Source organism: Schistocerca cancellata, chromosome 11, assembly GCF_023864275.1.
Source record: "Schistocerca cancellata isolate TAMUIC-IGC-003103 chromosome 11, iqSchCanc2.1, whole genome shotgun sequence".
Taxonomy (NCBI): domain Eukaryota; kingdom Metazoa; phylum Arthropoda; class Insecta; order Orthoptera; family Acrididae; genus Schistocerca; species Schistocerca cancellata.
Genome location: NC_064636.1, coordinates 89,015,585 through 89,037,889, shown reverse-complemented (window position 1 = coordinate 89,037,889; position 22,305 = coordinate 89,015,585). Strand labels below are relative to the sequence as shown.

General features: G+C 40.1%; 1 protein-coding gene across 1 annotated transcript in view; it reads left to right on the top strand.

Moving 5' to 3' along the window:
• Positions 1-1,895, top strand: part of LOC126108977 (heat shock protein 60A) — a 67,216-nt gene extending 65,321 nt beyond the window's left edge. The window contains exon 11 of the mRNA XM_049914378.1: positions 586-1,895. Within this exon, the coding sequence (XP_049770335.1) occupies positions 586-744 (159 nt within the window). The 3' untranslated portion in view covers positions 745-1,895. The remainder of the gene's footprint in view (positions 1-585) is intronic.
• Positions 1,896-22,305: the final 20,410 nt, after the last annotated feature.

Sequence of the window (22,305 nt, the reverse complement as noted above, 5' to 3'; positions counted from 1 at the left end):
ACTTACCAAATCTGACGATGTCCCCAGTTTTCCTATAATACAGAACAAACTGCCTTTCTTTGAACTTCTTGATGTCCTCTATTAATCCTATCTGGTAAGGATATCATACCGTGCCATGCAGCAGTAATCCAGAAGAGGATGGACCAAGCAGTGTAGCAGCATCTTTAGTAGGATAGTTGCATTTTCTGCCAATAAAGTGCAGTCATTTAGTCAACATTCCCCCTAAAATTGTGAGTGATGGTTCCAGTTTAAGTTGTTCATAATTCAAATTACTGGGTGTTTGCTTGAATCAAGAACCTTTAGTTTAGTGTGCTTTAGTGTCTCACCAAAATGACAAAAAATTTTAGCCCCTTTTTTGTCAAGGGTACTTTTTAACTATGCAGATGTCTTGCCTAAATAGTTTTGTATTGAGTTTTTATGTTTTGATTTTATTTGGCAGTAAAACATGGCATCATTTGTAAACAAGTGTTTTAAGATTAATGAATATCTTGTTCATTACAGAGAAATAAAGGCTCTTATGTCCGTAGTCATTTATGTATTTGTAGGGATATAATTTTAATAATGGCTCAATTTCCGTTCATGCAGGTGGTGCGAACGGCCCTGACAGACGCTGCAGGGGTTGCGTCGCTGTTAACGACAGCGGAGGCTGTAGTGACGGAGATCCCCAAGGAGGAGACGGCGCCAGCTGGCATGGGCGGTATGGGAGGAATGGGTGGCATGGGCGGTATGGGTGGCATGATGTAAAAGGGCAGTGACCCTGGTGCTCCATGACACCGCCTTTGGATCTGTGCCAATCGTCTCGTCAATTCCAGTGTGACGCCTGTTCCTGTCATCGCAGGAGGTGCAAATGTTCTACTGTGACAGTTTTACAGAGCTGCAAAAATTACTTGTGTTTGTGTGAATTGTGTTATATTTAGTGTTTCTAATGTGCATGTGTCGCCATTTGTGTGAGGAAAATTGTACCACCCTGTAATTAGTGATATATTCAGATAAGTCAGAATCTCCTTGGCGGACTTCGGAAATCGGAGCATCTGAGGTTTGGACATTCGGTTTCCAAGAAAAGTTGTGGGTACAGTGGAACCTTCTGAACATTGTTTTACATAGATCTCGGTTGGGCATAAATGTGCTGAAGCATGTAGAGATCTTGCCCAGATCGTTATGAGAAACTGAGCATCTCTGTCTTACCTGCACAGTGGCGAGACTGCTAACATCTAGAAACTGATGATAAGTGGGTTGATCTTACCGTAGCCTGTGAACTGTTGGGAGAACTACTTGGCGCCTTCTGTGGTGACAATAGTTAAGCAGCTCGTTTCCAAGTTTCTGTGACAATTGCAACCCCTGCACTAAGTTTTTCTCGAGGAGTGAGCTTATGGGAACTGCATCGGTGACAGAAATGGGGAACAGTGCGTTGTTTCTGGAAGTTCTCCTACTGTAGTAATACCAGACTAGCTTTCTGTAGTGTCCACCGCGCGCAGATTCGGGCAGAGTTGTGGCTGCTGTGCAAAGACTGTATGTGTATGATTGTTGAGCTGTTCGTAGGCATTTGTTTGCTGTCATTCCAGAGTTTTATAGTGCATTGTTTCCCACGGGGCACGTGCACTGGATCAGCAATGAAGAGGAGGGTGCATCTTCATTCAGTCCCAACTGACTGGTTCGTCTCATTTCCATAATCATAAACTGCAGCTTTAAATAAATTCTGAGGAAGATCGTTTCCGTACTGTTTTTCTTATCGACTGTCCCAACTTGTTTATAAAGACGGTTGCTAAGAAGGTGTCTCTTCCCTGTTTGTGTTCAACACTAGTTTTTGTCTTTCTCTTTTGTTACTTTTCATCACAGCACAAAATTTGTAGTTAACATGTTTTTGTTATAAAAATAAAGTTTATATGTGTATTACAGTCATTGTTTTATTTTTCCCATCTGCACCTGCAACTGGATATCCTTAATGTACACAGTAGGATTATAATAGTGGAAGACCCCATTAATTCTGTTTATTACTGTTATTGGCGTGCAAAAGCATCTTTTAGCCCTTTTTTTTCCCCTCCAATTTTGATGGCGTATTGCTAGTTGAAATTGTAATACCACCAATACTAAAATTGACTTTACAACTTTAGACTTAAATAACTTTTAAAAGAGCTGATGGAAAAATATTGGCCTTGGTGCACTTCGTCACATTAGCATAGTAGTACCAGGGCTGAACGGCAGCCATTAGTGGTTGGTGGGCCGAAATCTACACATTCTCACATAGTTGCCATTTCTGCTGCACTAAATTTAAGTAGCTGTTTCTGGACCTTTTTATATATCAGCAACTTGCTTGAAAATACACAAATATTCAGTTATTCAAGGGTACATGCAAAAATTTAAAATGAGTATGTCCCAAAATCTTATCACTCACTCTCACACAAATTAAAAGTGGAATCTTCTCTTTCGAGCAAAAGCAGCATTTTAATGGGAACTGTCAACTTTCCATGGTTGTATACAAAGTCATTGGGAATGCATATTTAAAGTTCCTTGTCAGATTGCACTGAAGAGATGCAAACCTTACAATTTTTTTAAAAAAGTTCCTTCTTTACAGCATAACTACATACATGCATCAGTTCAAGTATACACATCCCAGTGTCTGATGTTTCAAAATTCTTCCTTAACACCACAGAGTATTTATAAATGTCCACCTATTTATCAAATGTACCTAACAAGTACACTTGAGTCCTTAGGGGCACCATTTTAATTCAAAGAATTAAGTTGCACCATATCTTCGAATTTTAATACCTTTTCTTTTCCACTTATATTTACACATAGTTGGTGGTAGCAACTAATCTACTTTCCATATTTGTCATTCTAAAACTTAACTCTGAAATATGTAACCTGTAATGTTAAAATACATATTGAATCAAAACTAAGAATGCATCAAGAGTTGAAACGTATGAGAGCGTCATTATTGCAATTGTTTGTTACACTGTGGGGAAGTTTATTCTGAAATGCTCTTTTTTTCTGATGAAACATGGCTCCATTAATCAGGGTATGTAAAGTTGCAGAAAAGTTGGCATTGAAATTTGAAAATTCTCATCAGTTACATCTAGTCTCTGGATGATGAGAAAACAGAAGTGTGGTGTGCAATTAGTGAAAGATGAATTATTGGATTAGTGTTTTTTCATGAAACAATAACTTTGGATTGTTATGTGAACAGTATACTGTGTCTTCTTCTTCACACCACCTACGGTTATTTCATGCAGGACAATGCAAGACCACACACTGACACTTCTGACAGTAATATATAGTGTTTTTGATGAAATAGTTGGCTGATCTCCTCATTCTCCAGATTTAAATCTGTTTATCTTCAGGAATGTTAGAAGAAAAGGTGTATGCGAACAATCTCCATACAAGTGAAGGGTAAGTAAAGGTAAGCTTAATTTAGTCAGACTGCATAATTGTTTACGCTCTACTTGGGAAGCACGCACAGCCATCTTGGCAGGAGGCAACAGCCATTTAATCTGCTGTGCCAGCTGTGGGCTTTTCCCCAAGGTTTGTACACGAAGCACCCCTATTTACTTTAATAGGTTGCCTGTATTGGTTATTTAATCTTTCAGTCATACGCACCTCTTACATTCACAGTGTGCCAGCAGTTATAAATGATTTGCATAAAGAAGCGAATATGTTGAATGCAGCTGCAGTTCTTTCGCTAAAAACCTTTTGTGCTAGGTTGACATTTTTGCTTGCCAATATTTGAAGAAACAAGGGCCTTAGATACAGCAAATAAAAATTTTGCCGAGAGCTCTTTTCTTTCTTGTACACGAGTTCTAAATACTCAAAAGCTGCAGTAACTGTAAGATCAAAATTGAGAAACATTCTGTTTCAGCAACCCAGTTGTTACGAGCACATTTAAGTGCATGTTCAGTATCAAAACTCAGGAATGACTTTCTAGTACTGTCAACAGGGATACACAATATGTATAAGGCTGCAATACACCACTGTATGTAAGTAGCTTGTAAGCTTTTAAATTTACTGTACTATTATCCAATACTGAAGCTAATACAGTAAATCTGACTTCGTATGCCTCATTAATTACAACCAAGCTGCAGCACAGAGTCCCAATTCAAGTTTTGGTCTGCCACAAAGTTTCAATCTGCCAGGAAATTTCAGATCGGCACGCACTCTGCTGCAGAGTGAAAATTTCATTCTGGAAACAAACCCCAGTCTGAGACTAAGCCATGTCTTTACAGTACCCTTTCTTACAGGAATGCTAGTGTCCCCCCCCCCCTCCCAAAAAAAAGTATTTAGTGGGTAGGAGATTAAGTGCTGACGCAAGTAAAATGGTGAGGGCAGTAAGTGTATCGGGCTTGGATAGCTCAGTTCATAGAGCAGTTGTCTGCATAAGGCGAAAGTCCCAGGTTCGGGTCGTGGTCAGGCACACAGCTTTAATTTGCCAAAAAGTTTCAAATTGGTGCACATTTTGCAGTGCTGGGAATAATGTTTAGAAAAGAATTCCTACGGTGAAAATTGCGAAAAGTAAAACCAGGATAATGGAATGCCGTCGATGCTGAAAAAATTTGTTCAGGAAATGTAGGTCACTTTTGCTAGAAGTACAGCAAAATAACTGATGACGGCAGAACTAGTGATGACACAAAATGCAGATGCAATGGTGCGAAAAGCATTTTTGAAAAAGAGTAATTTGTTCATCATTGTTCTGCCAAAAGGCAGGTTTTCACATGGTAGTTCTCCAGGCTGTCTGGTCTTCTGCCATCCTCTTCAGGTCTGCATAATTTCCTCTTCCCTTTGTCGTCTATCATCTTGTATCTCCTTATTCCTCTCTGTCTTCACCCACAAACCAATCCTTCCAAAGCATCTTCAAGCAAGCACTCCCTTCTCAATGAATGCCCCAACCAGTTTTTTTTTTTTTTTTTTTTTTTTTTTTTTTTTTTTTTTTTTTTTTTTTTTTTTTTTTTTCCTTTCTCTTACAACCTTCAGCAGACATCATCTCCCACCAACCCTTTCCAATAATCTTTCATTACTCTCTTTCCATCCAGCTTATTCTCTCCATTCTCCTCCACATCACAAATGCTTCTAACTTTTTTCGTCTTATCTCAGCATCCATGTTCCTGCCTCATGTAGTGCCACACTCCAGACAAAACATCTGCCAAGTCTTTTCCTTAGACCGTTATCTAATTTGCCACATAAGAGCCTCCTCTTTCAGTTGAATGCCTCCTTCCCTATGGCAATTCGAGTTTTCTCCTCCTGGTGACATCTCAAGTCTTCAGTTATTGTGCTTCCAAGATATTTAAATGCACTTACTTGGCTAATGGTAGATTGTCCTATTTTAATATTGGACAGTTTGTGTCTTGTACTGATGACTATACTCTTTGTTTTTGCTGTGTTTATTTGCATCCCATATTCCACACAAGCTCCATTCAGATCTTTGAGCATGTTATTCACTCTCCGCTCACTTTCTGCCACTAATACCACGTCATCAGCAAATCTTATACATTCTATTCTCTATACACCAATACATTTTCCTCTTTTTCCCATCTAAGCCTTTCGCAATAATCTGTTCAAGGAATGTGTTAAACAGTGGGGACGGGCAATGACCTTCTCTAACACCTCATCCAATGCTGCTTCCTTGGGAAATTTCATTTCCAATCCTTATCCTTACTTTCTGGTGTAAATATGATTCTGTGTCAGTCGTCTCTTTCCAATCTACTCCTTCCCTCTTTAAAATATCCATCAGCTTGTTCCACTGGTCTCTGTCAAAGGCCTTTTCTAAATTTTTAAAAACAGCAAAGATTTCTCTACAGTTTTCCATATATCTTTTCCCTACAGTTCTTAACATGCCAATAGCATCTTTTGTTCCTTTTCCTCTTCTAAATCCGAACTGCTCCTCTGCAAGCCCCCTATCCAGCTTGCCATATAGCCTTCTATTCAACACTCTCAGCAAGACTTTAGCTGCATGAGAAATTAGACTGATGGTCCTATTGCTCTTCCCATTTTTTAGTGTTCCTCTTTTACTCTATCGGTATCATAACTGTTGCAAGGAAGTCCTCAGGCCATTCCCTTTCGTCATATATCTCGTTACAGAGGTAGACTATTTCATTTCTTGCCTTGTTTCCCAGACTCTTCAACACTTCTGCTGGAAAATAATCAATTCCACATGCCTTCCTATTCTTCATCTCCTTCAGCACCCTTTCTACTTCTGCTTCCAAGATGGTGAATTCCTTTCCATCTTATGCCACATATTGCTTTTCTTCAACCTTAATTTTGCTCTGTATTTCATCCTCGATATACAGACATTCAATATATTGTTGCTTTCTGTTCACCTGTGGTTCTTCTGCTTGAGTACCATCCGCTCTTTCTATTTCCATGTTATTCCTCTTTTACATTCAAAAACTCTCTCATTAGCCAGTCTATACATCATTTCATACTTTCCCTCTTTCTCCATTTTCTCTATTTTATCACATTTCTGTTTCATCCATTTTTCCCTTGTTTCTTCAGTTTCTCTCCTTAATTCATTATTCATTTTCCTGTACCTCTTTTTGCCTTCTTCATTTTCTATATTTTCCACTTTCTCCGCTCTTCCATCTTTTCCAACATGTTTTCTGTTATCCATTCTTTCCTGGTACTTTGGGATATTCTAATTCCTAGTTTTTCTTTGGCAGAGTCCATGAATCCTTCCCTCATTTTTATCCATTTGTCACTAACACTTTCATCAACACTACCTCTTTCCCATATTTCCATAAATCTGTTTTCCAAATCTGATGCCTTTCCTACCTCTTTGTGTCTTTGTATGTTTAGTCTTTCTTTTGCTTTACCTTTCCCGACTTTTTTCAACTTCACTTGTATTACTCCCACTGCTAAGTTGTGGTCTGAATTTATATCTGCTCATGGATAAGCTTTGGCATTCTTCAAACTGCTCCTAAACCTTTGTTGTATCAGGATGTAGTCCAACTGATATCTTTCCCCTATTCAAATTTGATATCCGTATGTAATGTCTCCTTTTGTGGTGTTCAAATAATGTGTTAACCACTGTTAATGAATTTTCTTTACAGAAACTAATAACACTACTGGCCATTAAAATTGCTACACCACAAAGGTGACGTGCTACAGACGTCAAATTTAACCGACAGGAAGAAGATGCTGTGATATGCAAATGATTAGATTTTCAGAGCATTCACGCAAGGTTGGCGCCAGTGGAGACACCTACAACATGCTGACATGAGGAAAGTCGAGATCCAGGAACTGTTAGCAGAATATGGAATCGGTCGGTTCAGGAGGGTAATACGGAAAGCCGTTCTGGATGCCAACGGCCTCGTATCACTAGCAGTCGAGATGACAGGCATCTTATCCGCATGACTGTAAAGGATCGTGCAGTCACGTCTAGATCCTTGAGTCTACAGATGGGGACGTTTGCAAGACAACAACCATCTGCACGAACAGTTCGGCGACGTTTGCAGCAGCACGGACTATCAGCTCGGAGAGCACAGCTGCAGTTACCCTTGACGGAGCATCACAGCCAGGAGCACCTGCGATGGTGTACTCGACGAACCTGGGTGCACGAATGGCAAAACGTCATTTTTCCGGATGAATCCAGGTTCTGTTTACAGCATCATGATGTTTGCATCAGTGTTTGGCGACATCACAGTGAACGCACATTGGAAGCGTGTATTTGTCATCACCATACTGGCATATCACCCGGCGTGACGGTATGGGGTGCCATTGGTTACACGTCTCTGTCACATCTTGTTCGCACTGACGGCACTTTGAACAGTGGACGTTACAATTCAGATGTGTTACGACCCGTGGTTCTACCATTCATTCGATTCCTGCGAAACCCTACATTCCAGCAGGATAATGCACAACCGCATGTTGCAGGTCCTGTACGGGCCTTTCTGCATACAGAAAATGTTCGACTGCTGCCCTGGCCAGCTTATTCTCCAGATCTCTCAGCAACTGAAAACGTCTGGCCAATGGTGGCTGAGCTACTGGCTTGTCACAATACGCCAGTCACTACTCTTGATGAACTGTGGCACCGTGTTGTAGCTGCATGGGCAACTGTACCTGTACACGCCATCCATTCTCTGTTTGACTCAATGCCCAGGCATATCAAGGCCGTTATTATGGTCAGAGGTGGTTGTTTATCATCTGCATTTCTTCTTGGTGTAGCAATTTTAATGGCCAGTAGTTTAGTTGTTCACCTCTCTCATTTATTATTCCTATTCCAAATTTTCCTACTGTATCTTCATCTCTTCCTTCACCCGCCATTGCTTTCCAGTCCCCGATGATGACAAGGCAGGCATTTCTATTTTCTTTCTCGATGAGATCTTGTATTTTCTCATAATATTCTTTAACTGCATCATCTCTATGCTGGCTGGGTGGCATATATACCTGTATTAACACCAGATCTTTTGAACTACCCTTCAGTCGTATCATAGTCAGTTTTCCATCAATATATTGTATCTTCATTACCGTATTTTTGTTACCTTATATTTGTTAACATCAGATATAAATTTAAATGTTCAGAAGTCTTTCATGAAGGCACTGGTGTAGAGCTTGTATGGAAGGGAAAATGGACGAAACAGTTGAGACAAAAAGAAAATAGCTTCTGAGATCTGGTGCTACAAAAGAATGCTGAAGATTAGACGGGTAGAGTAAATAACTGGTGATGAGGTACTTAACCGAACTGGGGAAAATGAAATTTATGGTGCAACTTTACAAAAAGAATGGATAGAGTGGTGGGACACAATGTGAGGCACCAAGAAATCATCAGTTTGCTAATGGAGGGACCGGTCACAAAAACACAGTGGCAGGGAGAGCGGTGTGCTGACCACGTGCACCTTCGAATCCACATCTAGTAACACCTAAGGGCTGACATTGAAACAGTGGCCTGTTGGGCCCTCAAGGCCTGTTCAGATGGTGTGGGTTTTTATTTTTTTTTTTTTAATTTATATGAAGGAGCTTGCACAGAATAGATTAGTGTGAAGAGTTGCATCAAACCAATGTTAACTGCCATTTCCCTTCTGCACCGGTGGCTGTCGACGTGTTACGACTGAAGATCACATCCTACACATACTGGATGCCTATTGTACAGGGTGTCTGAGCTAGAGATACATAAAAACATTTGTTCATATTTCAGTACCTATTAAGCTTTGTAAGTCTAACATTGTACACAGGAACTCAAACATTTTTATTCACGGTGGTACAATGGGCACCATTTGTAGCTCGACATATATCGAAACTGTACTCGACTTCTCCCCATATGTTCATGTGCACGACAGGTGTTATGGCCTGTATTGTGGTGTAGATCCGTTGTCTCAGATCTGAGAGATCTCAAATCCTTGTCCTGTGAACAGTGTCCTGGATAAACCCCCAAGCACTGAAATCCACCGGAGTCAGATCGATGTCGAATGGCAACTGTGGAACATCGAGGTAGGTGTGCCCCGTCACTGGCGTGCGCGTGCCTCGTGTCTCAGTGCTGTTTGTGAAACGGTGAGGATCACAACTTGGAGAGTGTGTCTATTGATTGCATATTTTCATTTTGAGTACTTTTGTTATAAGGATTTGGTGGGTATACCTCTAGCCCAGACACCACGTATGAGAAGTGTCTGTAATGAATGGTTTCAGTCATATCTATCAAAGGGCAGCTAGGAAAAATAACACCACATGATGGAAGAACAAGCTATTCAGATATGTTAGGAGTCCCGCAGGGCTCAAGCTTAGGTCCCTTCATCTTTCTTCTCTTTATTAATGACCTCTCAAGAATACCTACCCACAACAATACCTGTGTTAGTTGCCAGTGATACAAACCACCTCTCTTGTAACATTTCTCCACAGCAAATGTGAGCCAACTTAGTTGACAGCAGCAAAAGGCTTAGTTCTGTGTTAACAGACTAAACTCCATCCAAACAGGCCTGAGAAGGCCCGACAGTACCGACACCACTGTGTCGTACTCTGCTCTCCCGTCCGTTGTCAGTTTTTGTGACCGGAGCCGCTATTTCTCGGTTAAGTAGCTCCTCGATTGGCCTCACGGGGGTTGCGTTCACCCCACCTGCTAACAGCACTCGGCAGACCCGAACAGTCACCATCTAAGTCCATCTATGTTAACAACCTCTTACTTAATACGCAAAAAGTAGCACTTGTAATATTCTGCCTATCAAAGGTCCATACAAGGCATACAAAACTGTTAGTCATAGACAAAGTTATCAAACGGGTCAGTGAGACTAAATTCCTGTGACTGGATAGACAACACACTCCAGTGGAATATCCACAGAGACAGACTGCTGTGTAAAATGAGTAGCCTCTTCTAAGCCTTTAGAGTTCTCAGTCAAAGATTTGATGTCACTACCACTAAAACTGTGCACTTGCAATAGTTGAACTCAGTCATCTGGCATTCCTTTCTGTGGGTCAATAAATTAGAAAATATTTGCTAAACAAAAACAAATTGTCAAGATCATGATTAAAACATCACTACATACAACATCCAAGCCAATCTGTAAAGAACTGGGAATATTACCCGTCCCACACATACATCCTACAGACTGTTTCATTTGTAATTAAGAATGCCCATCTCTTTAAAAAAAATAATGATGTACATGTTCTTCACACCTGTGGTGATAGTAACATTCATCTGAAAAATCAGAGACTGAGTAAATGCCATGAAAGTGTGAGGCACACAGGCAGCACACTGTGTAATAAATTACATGGCTGTCAAAAATGACAACCCTTTCAGGAAGAATGTTACCAATATAATGCTCCAGCATTCCTTTTGTTCTGTTACTGAATTTACAGAGGTCAACTTACGTCCCATGTAACTAACTTTGTCCAAACCATGAATGCGAAGGTTTACGCTCCTTCAACTATGTATTGCTATAACTTGTATTGCACACCACGAACATAATTTCGTGGACAAATAAACAGATAAAAATCAAAAAATATGTGAGGAAAATATTAAGGATGAGATTCCATAAAAGTGATTGTTTGGATAAGGTTTTCAGACATCTCGTCTCAAACTACTGCTATGACATTACGGACTGCTTGGGCCATATTGTATATTGTTACTGTATAATTTGTTCTTGAATCTTAACAAGAAATGGCTGTATCGTTACCATTCACATCAAACATTAATGTATGGAATCGTGCAGTAATTTTGTGTGCTCATATGTTTATATCCATTACACAATGTATATGCTATTGCATTTTTTTGTAATGTTACTAATTTAAATGTATGGCTTTTCTGCATAGTGCCATACAGTGTTGACTTACAGGTTGCACCAAAAGTCCCATTATCCCATACCTAATTATGAACTAATTCCTGTTTCTTGTTGTGAGTGATATTGATTTGTGAGAAGAATGGCTGATGAATCCAATTACACCCTGGAACAGTGAATCGTCATGAGTATCTGGGTTCATTAAAATCTCACACTATAGAAATTCTTCCAATTCATGTGTGGCATACAGCAAAATAGTGCTTAACAGTATTGGTTAAAAACAGTCTTGGTTGCAATTTTATTTTTTTATTTTTAAACTACACGTTTCACCTTATTTAGGCATCTTCAGGTCGATCTTAATTTGGTATTTCTTAGAACAATCTTTTATACAGTGTAGCCAAAGGGCATCGTCGAATACATCAGGCCAACATCGCCTTCGTTAAACTCAGTAAAAACTTTTCTATATGGACACGAGTGACTCCAAGACCTGCACAACGTGTTCTCGTTCACAGGAGCGAGTAACAGAATAAGATGGGGCTCAGGTAGTGAGTTTAACAAAGGTGATGTTGGCCTGATGTATTCAACGATACCCTTTGGCTACACTGTATAAAGGATCGTTCTAAGAAATACCAAATTAAGATGCCTAAATAAGGCGAAATGCGTAGTTGAAAAATAAAAAAACTAAAATTGCAACCAAGACTGTTTTTAATCAATCTCACACTGGTAAAACACCGAGAGAGATTCGAAATGATTTCATGATTAGATTAAATATGGCTGCACCACTGAAACAAACAATATTACGTTGGGAGAAGATGCCAGTTCCGTAAAAGACAGACTACGTTCTGGAAGACCGAGAAAAAGAGCAGACAGATGTGCAGAAGTTGCAGGAATGGTGGAACATCCTCTACAAAAGCTACTTAGCAAGTGATCAAGGGAAATGAACATCCCATTAACAAATCTACAGCAGCATTTGTGAGCAGACTTAAACTTAAAACCATTTGGACCCTCCTCAGGGAATGAATTGAGTGACAAAAACTTGGAGAATCACCCGCACGTGGTTACTGGAGGCATTGGCACAATTCCCAAACATGGAAAAGTTATGTTCTCAGACAGATGTGCTGTGTGCCATAGAGCAAAAGATACACATGTTTATTGCTGGAGTCAGGAGAACCTGCACTTCTTTGAGGTATTGGAAATGAACCTGCCCCATGTCACGATACGAGCTGCAATTTGTGTGTACCGGAATTGGAACATTTGGAATTTCTTTGTCATATCTGGTTCCAACAAGATGGAGCACCGGTGCATTTTGTAATATATGTAAGGAAATACCTAACCGATGTATCCAGAGACAGATGGATTGGAAGAGGATCACCAATGTTGCTGACACCTCTGAAATACCCCCCCCCCCCCCCCCCCCAAGATCCCAACCTGACATGTGCTAATGCGTTTTGGAAACACATCAAACAGAAAGTCATCCACAAGTATGAGGATCTCAAAGACACTGTTTGGACTGCATTTTCTTGGTTGATTTATTTAGGAGAGGAGACCAAACAGCGAGGTTATCGGTCATACCAGATTAGGGAAGGAAGTTGGCTGTGCCCTTTCAAAGGAACTGTCCTTGCATTTGCCTGAAGCAATTTAGGGAAGTCACAGAAAACCTAAATCAGGATGGCCGGACATGGGTTTGAACTGTCGTCCTTCCGAATGGGGGTCCAGTGTGCCACCTCACTCGGTGCATTTCCTTGTACCACACCAACAATGCTGCAGCGAATTTCACATCGCACCTGGAGGTGAATAATTTTGTGCCATGAAAATGACAGATTGCACACAATAAATGGTGGTGATCCAATGGTACACCCTCCTCTCCTCAGATCCATGCTGTTGGAAGAACATTTCACACCAATGTATGCATTGTAGAGGGGGTAATGAGACTTTTGGAGCAGCCTGTCCCGTACACACTGACATATCCCTAAATTTTCATTGCACTCTGCATTTTTTATTGTATCTAACTGTGTGTTGTAAAAACATCCATATGATATTGCATTATATGTGGACAAATAAACGATACTCATTTTTGACACAGAAGTACAGTCACAGAGAATCAACTGTTTTAAGGCTCAACAAGTTCATAACAGAAATCAAAACTGACAGAAAAAATTTCATAAAAATTTTTAAATTAATCTTGTAGACCCACTACACTACAATAATCATGCTAATGCTCGAACCTTTCACAAACAAAAGAAGGTACAGTGAAAAATATTTTAATTTTGGAAAAAGCTGTCATTAGGTGAAGATGGTGGCAGGGGTATTGAGGTCTTTAATAACACTTGTTTTCCATTATGCATTTTGTTCCTTAATCCTGTAAGCACAAAGGTCAATTGAAGCATGTCTTCACTGTGAGAACTGTCTTATGACAGGTAATAAGTTGAAAGGTTTCCTATTCTGTACAGGAGTTCCTCACAGTAGTCCAGAAGTTTTTTCTCATAATTTTATTTATTCATACACTCCCAGACTATTTGTTTAGTGTTTTATTAATTCTGTTGTTTTGTTTATAAATTTTCCAGTCAGTATTCTGTAAACTATACACTGACTTATTCCATGACCAAGTAGTTTCCGTATGGTCCCACAGAAAGTGACATAATGGTAAACCAACAGCATTTCTTTGTACATGGGTGGGTCAACCTTTCTCACCTAAATGAGCCCATATGTCAAAGACGAAGTTATTTGATGTACTTATGTAAAATAAGAGTCACTATCTGCTGGGGTCTTGTTCTGGCAATTGGACACCCTTACAGTGAAGGAATATTGGTGAATTGTCTTCAGAGACTTGCAGTTAAAAATTTTCTTTATTGGTGATCTTTAATCAAAAGATGGTTTCTTTTTTCTTCAATTCAGTGTCCCCTCATTAATTACTCAATCTATCCATCTATTCAAATAATAATAATCATCATCATTGCACCAGTATACTGTAGCACCACACTTTGAAAGTTACTATTTCCCTCTTGTCTGTACGATTCACTGTCCATGTTCCACTTGCATGTATGGTTGCATTCCAGACAAGTCTTCCTAACACCTAAATTTATATTAGACTACCTGACTACCTAGTGTTGCCCAGGTATGTATTTCCTCCAATTCTATTAGTTCATCTCCTCCCCCTCTCCTCTTCCTGTCCATTTACTCATTCTCCTTCTCTGTCTGTCCCTCTCTTCCTCCCCCTTTCTCTGTTCATGTTAATAAGCAGGAGGTTGTTGGCTCCCATCCCCATAACGTGTCTTTCCAGAGAAAGTAATATACCAGGAGATTATAGTTAAAGGCAGGCACTCACAGAGGTCCAGTGTGGGCCGTAAACATAATATGTCAGCGAAACTTGACAAATATATTAATGTATTAATGCAGAACTGATTTACAATGGGGAAAAAAAAATCCAATATTGGCCACCAGGTGCAAATCTTGTGCAGTATAGCATCTTGTTGATGTCTGTGGTGCCCACACTGAACAAATTGTGTAAGCGGCGATTAATAATAAAATCCACATCACGCCTTTCTTACTTGTCTGACCTTTTCCACCCACCATCCTATTCCTAGTCCATTACATATGGAACATTTCTGTAGGGCTTTCTTGCATTCACAGCACTAGATTTGCACCTGGTGGCCAAAATTGGGACTAATTTTCTTACGGGATAAATCGGTTCCATATTAATGCATTGGAATGTCTACCACGTTTCGCTGCCATGTGGTAATTGCAGCCTACATTGGACCACTGTGAGTAACTGCACTTTAATTATAACCACCCAATATTACCAAGTTAGATTTAAATTGATCCAGGGATTTAGAGGGTGCTTTTACCCATGGCTTTGCGCAAATACGCACAACATATATATTTAACAAAATTTACATACAGAGGGTACATAAAGTCCGGGAACACTTTCAATTATTTATTGCACAAGAACTCAACATTGTACAGATCTCAGACATATTGCATTTTGAAGAAAACCCTGAGAGGTTTTTTTTTACAAGCATCCGATATGCAAACCATGTTTGACCCGGCAGTTGTCAATACGGTAATCGAATTCTCGCCACACCCATCCCAGCTTGGCATCGTCGATTGTGGCAATCTCTTCCCGTGTCTCTCCCGGAGCTCTCCTACTTCACGTGGTAGAGGCGGTACATACACCATATCTTTAATGTGTCCCCACAGAAAAAAGTCACACAGAGTGAGAACTGGTGATCGGGGAGGCCATTTCATGAAACAGCTGTCTCCTGTTGCCCGGCCGATCCATCAATGCAGCAGTTCTGTGTTCAGGTTCCCATGAACTTCACAATGAAAATGGGGTGGATTCACATCCTGCTGAAAGATGAACAGTGTCCCATTGCATTTGAGGCATCAGCCATTTCTGCAACATGTCCAAGTAGGAATATACAGTGACTGCTCTCAGCGAAAAAGAATGGTACCAAAAAACATTTTTCCTTGGGGAATCATGCTCAAATTCAATGCATTCATGTTGATGCTTTGTACCGCAGATTCGACAATTATGCCTTTTCACTTCCCCATTAGTGTGAAAAGTGGCTTCATCTCTAAAAATTAAGTGATCCACAATGCCATCCCCATCCTCATTCAATTGTTGCAACTGCAAACAAAACTCAAAATGCTTGTCTTCATTGTTATCATTGAGCTTCTGCGCTAGCTCCAATCTTAATGGTTTCATAGACAGCTTCTGTCACAGGACTTTCCACACTGTCACTGGAGCCATTTTGAGTTCGTGGGATGCGTAACGCACCGATTTCTTTGGACTCCTTATGAATGTGTCTCATACATGCTCCATATAACGCACCGATTTCTTTGGACTCCTTATGAATGTCTCTCATACATGCTCCACATCTACTTCACTCAACTGGGACATTCGCTTCTATTTGCTGGGCACAAGCAACCTGTCGTAACGAATTTGTTGTGCCAGTAGTAAATGGCCTTCCTTGTTGGTGGCTTCTTACCATACTTGGTTCTAAGCATCCATTGAACAGCTGTAGCACACTTGTTTTTGTCAAACTCCAACACACAGAAAGCTTGCTCTGCACCTGAACTCGCCATGCTTGCGACTAATGCTGACTATCGGCAAATTACCAAACTACACTATGGCAGTACACATGAAAAAAAAACTTTCAGTGTTTCTCTTCAAATTGACGTATGTATGATATCTGTACAGTGTTTGGTTCTTGTGCAATAAATAATAGAAAGTGTTCACAGACTTCATGTACACCCTGTACATTTCACCTGCCCCTCCAATGAATTTTGCCCTGCAGTTTCATTTTCCACACAGCTCAATGTTTATGATGTCATATCTCTTGAAATGTGTATTGTACAATGATACATTTTTCCATATACAGGGCTATTACAAATGATTGAAGCAATTTCATAAATTCACTGTAGCTCCATTCATTGACATATGGTCACGACACACTACAGATACATAGAAAAACTAATAAAGTTTTGTTCAACTGAAGCCACACTTCAGGTTTCTGCCGCCAGAGCGCTCGAGAGCACAGTGAGACAAAATGGCGAGAGGAGCCGAGAAAGCGTATGTCGTGCTTGAAATGCACTCACATCAGTCAGTCATAACAGTGCAACGACACTTCAGGACGAAGTTCAACAAAGATCCACCAATTGCTAACTCCATTCGGCAATGGTATGCACAGTTTAAAGCTTCTGGATGCCTCTGTAAGGGGAAATCAACGGGTCGGCCTGCAGTGAGCGAAAAAACGGTTGAACGCGTGCGGGCAAGTTTCACGCATAGTGATGTGAAAGATTCAGTGTTTAAACCTCCTCTGCCAAGAAACGTGCCAGAACTGCGAGCTCGCATCAACAATGCTTTCGAACTCATTGATGGGGACATGCTGCGCCGAGTGTGAGAGGAACTTGATTATTGGCTTGATGTCTGCCAAATCACTAAAGGGGCACATATCGAACATTTGTGAATGCCTAAAAAAACTTTTTGAGTTTTTGTATGTGTGTGCAAAGCATTGTGAAAATATCTCAAATAATAAAGTTATTGTAGAGCTGTGAAATCGCTTCAGTCATTTGTAATAACCCTGTACATTCAGCAATATATGCAATTACTGTCTGCAAAATGTGTTGTGAATGGAGATACTAGTAAAGGAATAATAAATTAAAAGATCATGTCTGATGTGGCAGTTTTATTGCATGAACAGTGACAATGCAGTAAGCGATAAACTTTTTTTCCTTTCATCATGGCATTGTAGCTGCAAAACAGTCAAATTACTGTCGTAATAAATTAATTACTACCTGAATTCAGCAAATATAAAATGACCATCAAAATACTGTTGCCAATGATGCTATATGTGTGTTGACCCACCTAGACAATATGTATCACTCAATAATGGCAATTTAGCCAAGCCAAAACTGTTGTGAAAGGGAAATAAATAAAAATTAATACCACTCAGCAGCAAGTCTGGACACTAAATATGTCACTTCTCCAGACACTACTTGTTCCATTCAACAGCTCTTCGAAGTCTCTGACAGGAATTCTGTGACTGGCAAATCTCAAAGTTTTAATTTATTCTCACTGAACTTTAATTTGCTTCCCAAATCTCTCCTTGGTTTACTTTACTACTGGTCATTTTACCTACATCTATACTCTGCAAACCACTGAAGTGAACGGAAGAGGGTATTTGCCACTGTACCAGTAACTAGAGCTCCTCCCTGTTCCATTCACATACCGAGTGTGAAAAGTATGATTGCTTAAGTGTCTCAGTATGTGCCACAAGTAGTTCAATCTTGTCTTTGTGCTGTATAGATTAAATAACACCAGTTATAAGCTACAACCCTGTTTCATTCCCTTCTCAAATGCTACTTCACCTTCATGTCCTTCAACTCATAACTGCAATCTGGTTTTTGGACAAATTGTAGATAATCTAACAATATTTGTATTTTATCCCTCCTAACTGCAGAATTTCAGAGAGTGTATTCTATTCAAAACTGTCTAAAGCTTACAAAGCTGATAAGATGCAAATAATTCATAAAGCGGAAAAAAGGAACAAAAATAGAAACTTACTACTAAGTTCACTGGTTCTGTGCCACAGCTAAAATCTGAAAGTTGTTACTTTGAAATTGTGTGTGTGCATTTGTTTGTATCATAACTATTTATGTATTCATACTTTTTTTAAAAAACAGTCACTAGTGATTTATTGTTTATATATTGTTCTAATATGTACTTAGAATGTGTGTGTCGAATACATTTACTAGCTGCTTAATACTTTCCTGCCAGTGCTGAAAATCGTATTTCTTGTTGTGAGTCAACAGTTATAGTCAAAGACACTAGGATATTGTTTCAATATATTGACCTTTTATTTTGAAAGAGGCATCAGTACATTCATTTACAACAACAAGAGTGACATAAAATAATTTTCCACTAAATTAACCACAAATTATGTGATGTCTCATTTGTTCAAAAAGCTGTCTTGTTGAAAGGTCAAACAAAATTGTAATCTCAGCCATTCATTGCACCCAGCCGATATGCAATACATCATACATTAGTGCAGTGCTGGTAGCATAATTGGTAGAGTCAAACATGAGTCACTGGTGATACATACCGTGCAATGGGAGGGCTCTAGCATCAGCCACCAGTATGGGTGTGTTAAGGCAGATGGTACTTTCCTTGTTTTGCAAAATACCTGTACTACATACTACATATTTTTGTTGTTGCAAGTGCCACATCTATATTTAGTTTTACAGCCCCCTTTTTTGTGAAAACACAAATAATGATTGCTACACTTCAGTAAATCAATATATACAGGGTTACTAAACAAAGACGCTTAAAAACTGATGTGGCACATCGGGCATACAACAACGATCGGTAATCTCATAGGAACTGGGGTCGCAAAGGCCATCCGAGGCTACTAAATGGCATTGCAGTTATTTAGTCACGGGCTACAAATGAACACCCACTACATGAAATGCTCAAAGTTCTTTCCAGATGCATCAAGACACAGCTGATATCGACACTGTATTGAACCTCACTCTCTCAAAGATACCTGCGGTACCTTGAAGACATCCTGCTGCCACAACAATCCCGCCCTCTACGTCTTCCAACAATGTAACAGGTGTTTCATACATGAGTCCCTTCAGATACCCCCACTGGAAAAAATTGATAGGGGACAGATTGGAAGCTTTTGACAATGTTGACTGGAATACTCTCTTTCAAATTGTAAAGGTGGCAGGGGTAATATACAGGGAGCGAAAGGCTATTTACAATTTGTGCAGAAACCAGATGGCAGTTATTAGAGTCGAGGGACATGAAAGGGAAGCCGAGGTTGGGAAGGGAGTGAGACAGGGTTGTAGCCTCTCCCCAATGTTATTCAATCTGTATATTGAGCAAGCAGTAAAGGAAACAAAAGAAAAATTCGGAGTAGGTATTAAAATCCATGGAGAAGAAATAAAAACCTTGAGGTTTGCCGATGACATTGTAATTCTGTCAGAGACAGCAAAGGACCTGGAAGAGCAGTTGAACGGAATGGACAGTGTCTTGAAAGGAGGATATAAGATGAACATCAACAAAAGCAAAACGAGGATAATGGAATGTAGTCGAATTAAGTCGGGTGATGCTGAGGGAATTAGATTAGGAAATGAGACACTTAAAGTAGTAAAGGAGTTTTGCTATTTGGGGAGCAAAATAACTGATGATGGTCGAAGTAGAGAGGATATAAAATGTAGACTGGCAATGGCAAGGAAAGCGTTTCTGAAGAAGAGAAATTTGTTAACACCGAGTAGAGATTTAAGTGTCAGGGAGTCGTTTCTGAAAGTATTTGTATGGAGTGTAGCCATGTATGGAAGTGAAACATGGACGGTAAATAGTTTGGACAAGAAGAGAATAGAAGCTTTCGAAATGTGGTGCTACAGAAGAATGCTGAAGATTAGGTGGGTAGATCACATAACTAATGAGGAAGTATTGAATAGGATTGGGGAGAAGAGAAGTTTGTGGCACAACTTGACCAGAAGAAGGGATCGGTTGGTAGGACATGTTCTGAAGCATCAAGGGATCACTAATTTAATATTGGAGGGCAGCGTGGAGGGTAAAAATCGTAGGGGGAGACCAAGAGATGAATACACTAAGCAGATTCAGAAGGATGTAGGTTGCAGTAGGTACTGGGAGATGAAGAAGCTTGCACAGAATAGAGTAGCATGGAGAGCTGCATCAAACCAGTCTCAGGACTGAAGACCACAACAACAACAGATTGGATGATCACGGTGGCTACGTGACTAGTCCACCGTGACCAATCCAGTGGTTCGGGAGGGTTGCCTGCAGATGTGCCCTCACCTTGCTGAAATAAGCAGGGACTCTGTCGTGCTGAAATCAAATGCAGCAACGAATAGGCACGGGAACATCATTTGGTAGAACCTCTTGCAATAATATGACATACGTGCTACCGTCAAGTCGGTCCGGCGGAATGTACAGCCAATTTGGACAGTGTCCGACGATGCCAGCCCACACGTTAAGGGCAAGTTTGCATTGTGAGGCACACGTATGTGTAGCACACGGGTTCACATCCGCCCATGTAGGCAGGTTGTGAGCGTTCACCACACCCTCGAGTGAGTATGCAGTGTCAACAGTGAAGATGACACTCACAGCGAAGCTTTGGTGGCATTTGCGACCCCCAATTCCTTTGTGATTTTACTGATCCTTGTTGTATGCCTGATGTGCCATGTCAGTTTGTAAACATATTCCTGATCACCCCGTATATACACATGTCTTTAAGCCAGGTTCTTCAGGATACTTAAAACAAATATGAGGCAGTACCGTATTTACACGAATCTAAGCCGCACTCGAATCTAAGCCGCACCTGAAAAATGAGACTCGAAACAAAGGAAAAAAGATTTCCCGAATCTAAGCCGCACCTGAAATTTGAGACTCGAAATTCAAGGGGAGATAAAAGTTTTAGGCCGCACCTCCAAATCGAAACAAAGTTGGTCCATTGTAATATGAGACACAATTTAGGTTGAATGAATGACGATACAGCTACAGAAGTTTGGTTCGAGTCGTAAGCTTTACCAGGTAGCCATTGCTATGCGTCAGGCACTCCGTCCGTATTTATACGGGTACCCTTCCTTTTTCACGTGCTTCGTCTGGTTTGAATCGATTGCTTATTTTGTTTGATCTGATAAGTGCCGTTTTCTCTGTTATAGGTGTTTACGTCACTCTAAGCTGAAAATGCATCACTGTATTGTGTCATGCATTGTTTGTCGCATTCTGATAGTGCGTGTTTACGGCCTGTCGCCGTTCGCGGCATGGCTTGCTTTTGTGCGCGCTACCGCCACTTACAACTAAAAAGAGGCGAATCGTCTCATTAGCGAAGCAATGTCAAGAGACTGCTATTTGTTGTTACTTACACTGCTGCTTTCTTTGAGAATGATCAACAAGAACCAAATAATAGGCTGCGTATGATAGAACATGTTCTGAACGAGAGTTAGGCGAAAATTTTTCTCCGTTTGAAAATCTTTGCGGCCGCTTCTTTAGTACATCAAATTCTGCACAGAAATTAGAGACATCTTAGATTTAAAAATCTAGTCAGTTGCCGTGGTTCATTTCTGACTGTATCACTATTAGGCTAAGAATAATACGAATATAAACAGACACGATAAGTGTATTCTTCCGCGTTTGCTGTTGTCTCACTCTAGTTTCGTAGTTTATTAGGCAGACAGGATTTAAATGAGATAGCAACAAACATGGAAGAACACATGGCAAAATGTTTATATTCGTATTATTCTTATGGTGAATGGTGAAGAGAATACTGCTTGTGATTCACATTTCATCAGGTTACTATTAGCAACCATCTCTTCTCACAGGTAGGAAAAAATTCAGAATGTAGAGTTGGCCATATTGAAAAACATCCCAAACAGTCTTGCCAGTCGGATTTTCATAGTACATTGAAATTCTAATACATTCGAAGATGAACAATACGGAATTTGTATTTACTTCGTTGGATAATGTATGAAAATGCAGTGGTCGAAACTCGGGGCGGAGAAAAAAAAGCTCGTCTTCCACCTTTTTTTTTTTTTTATTTATTTACTGACGCAGAGGTTTTGGCGCCAGTATTTATCTTTGTGC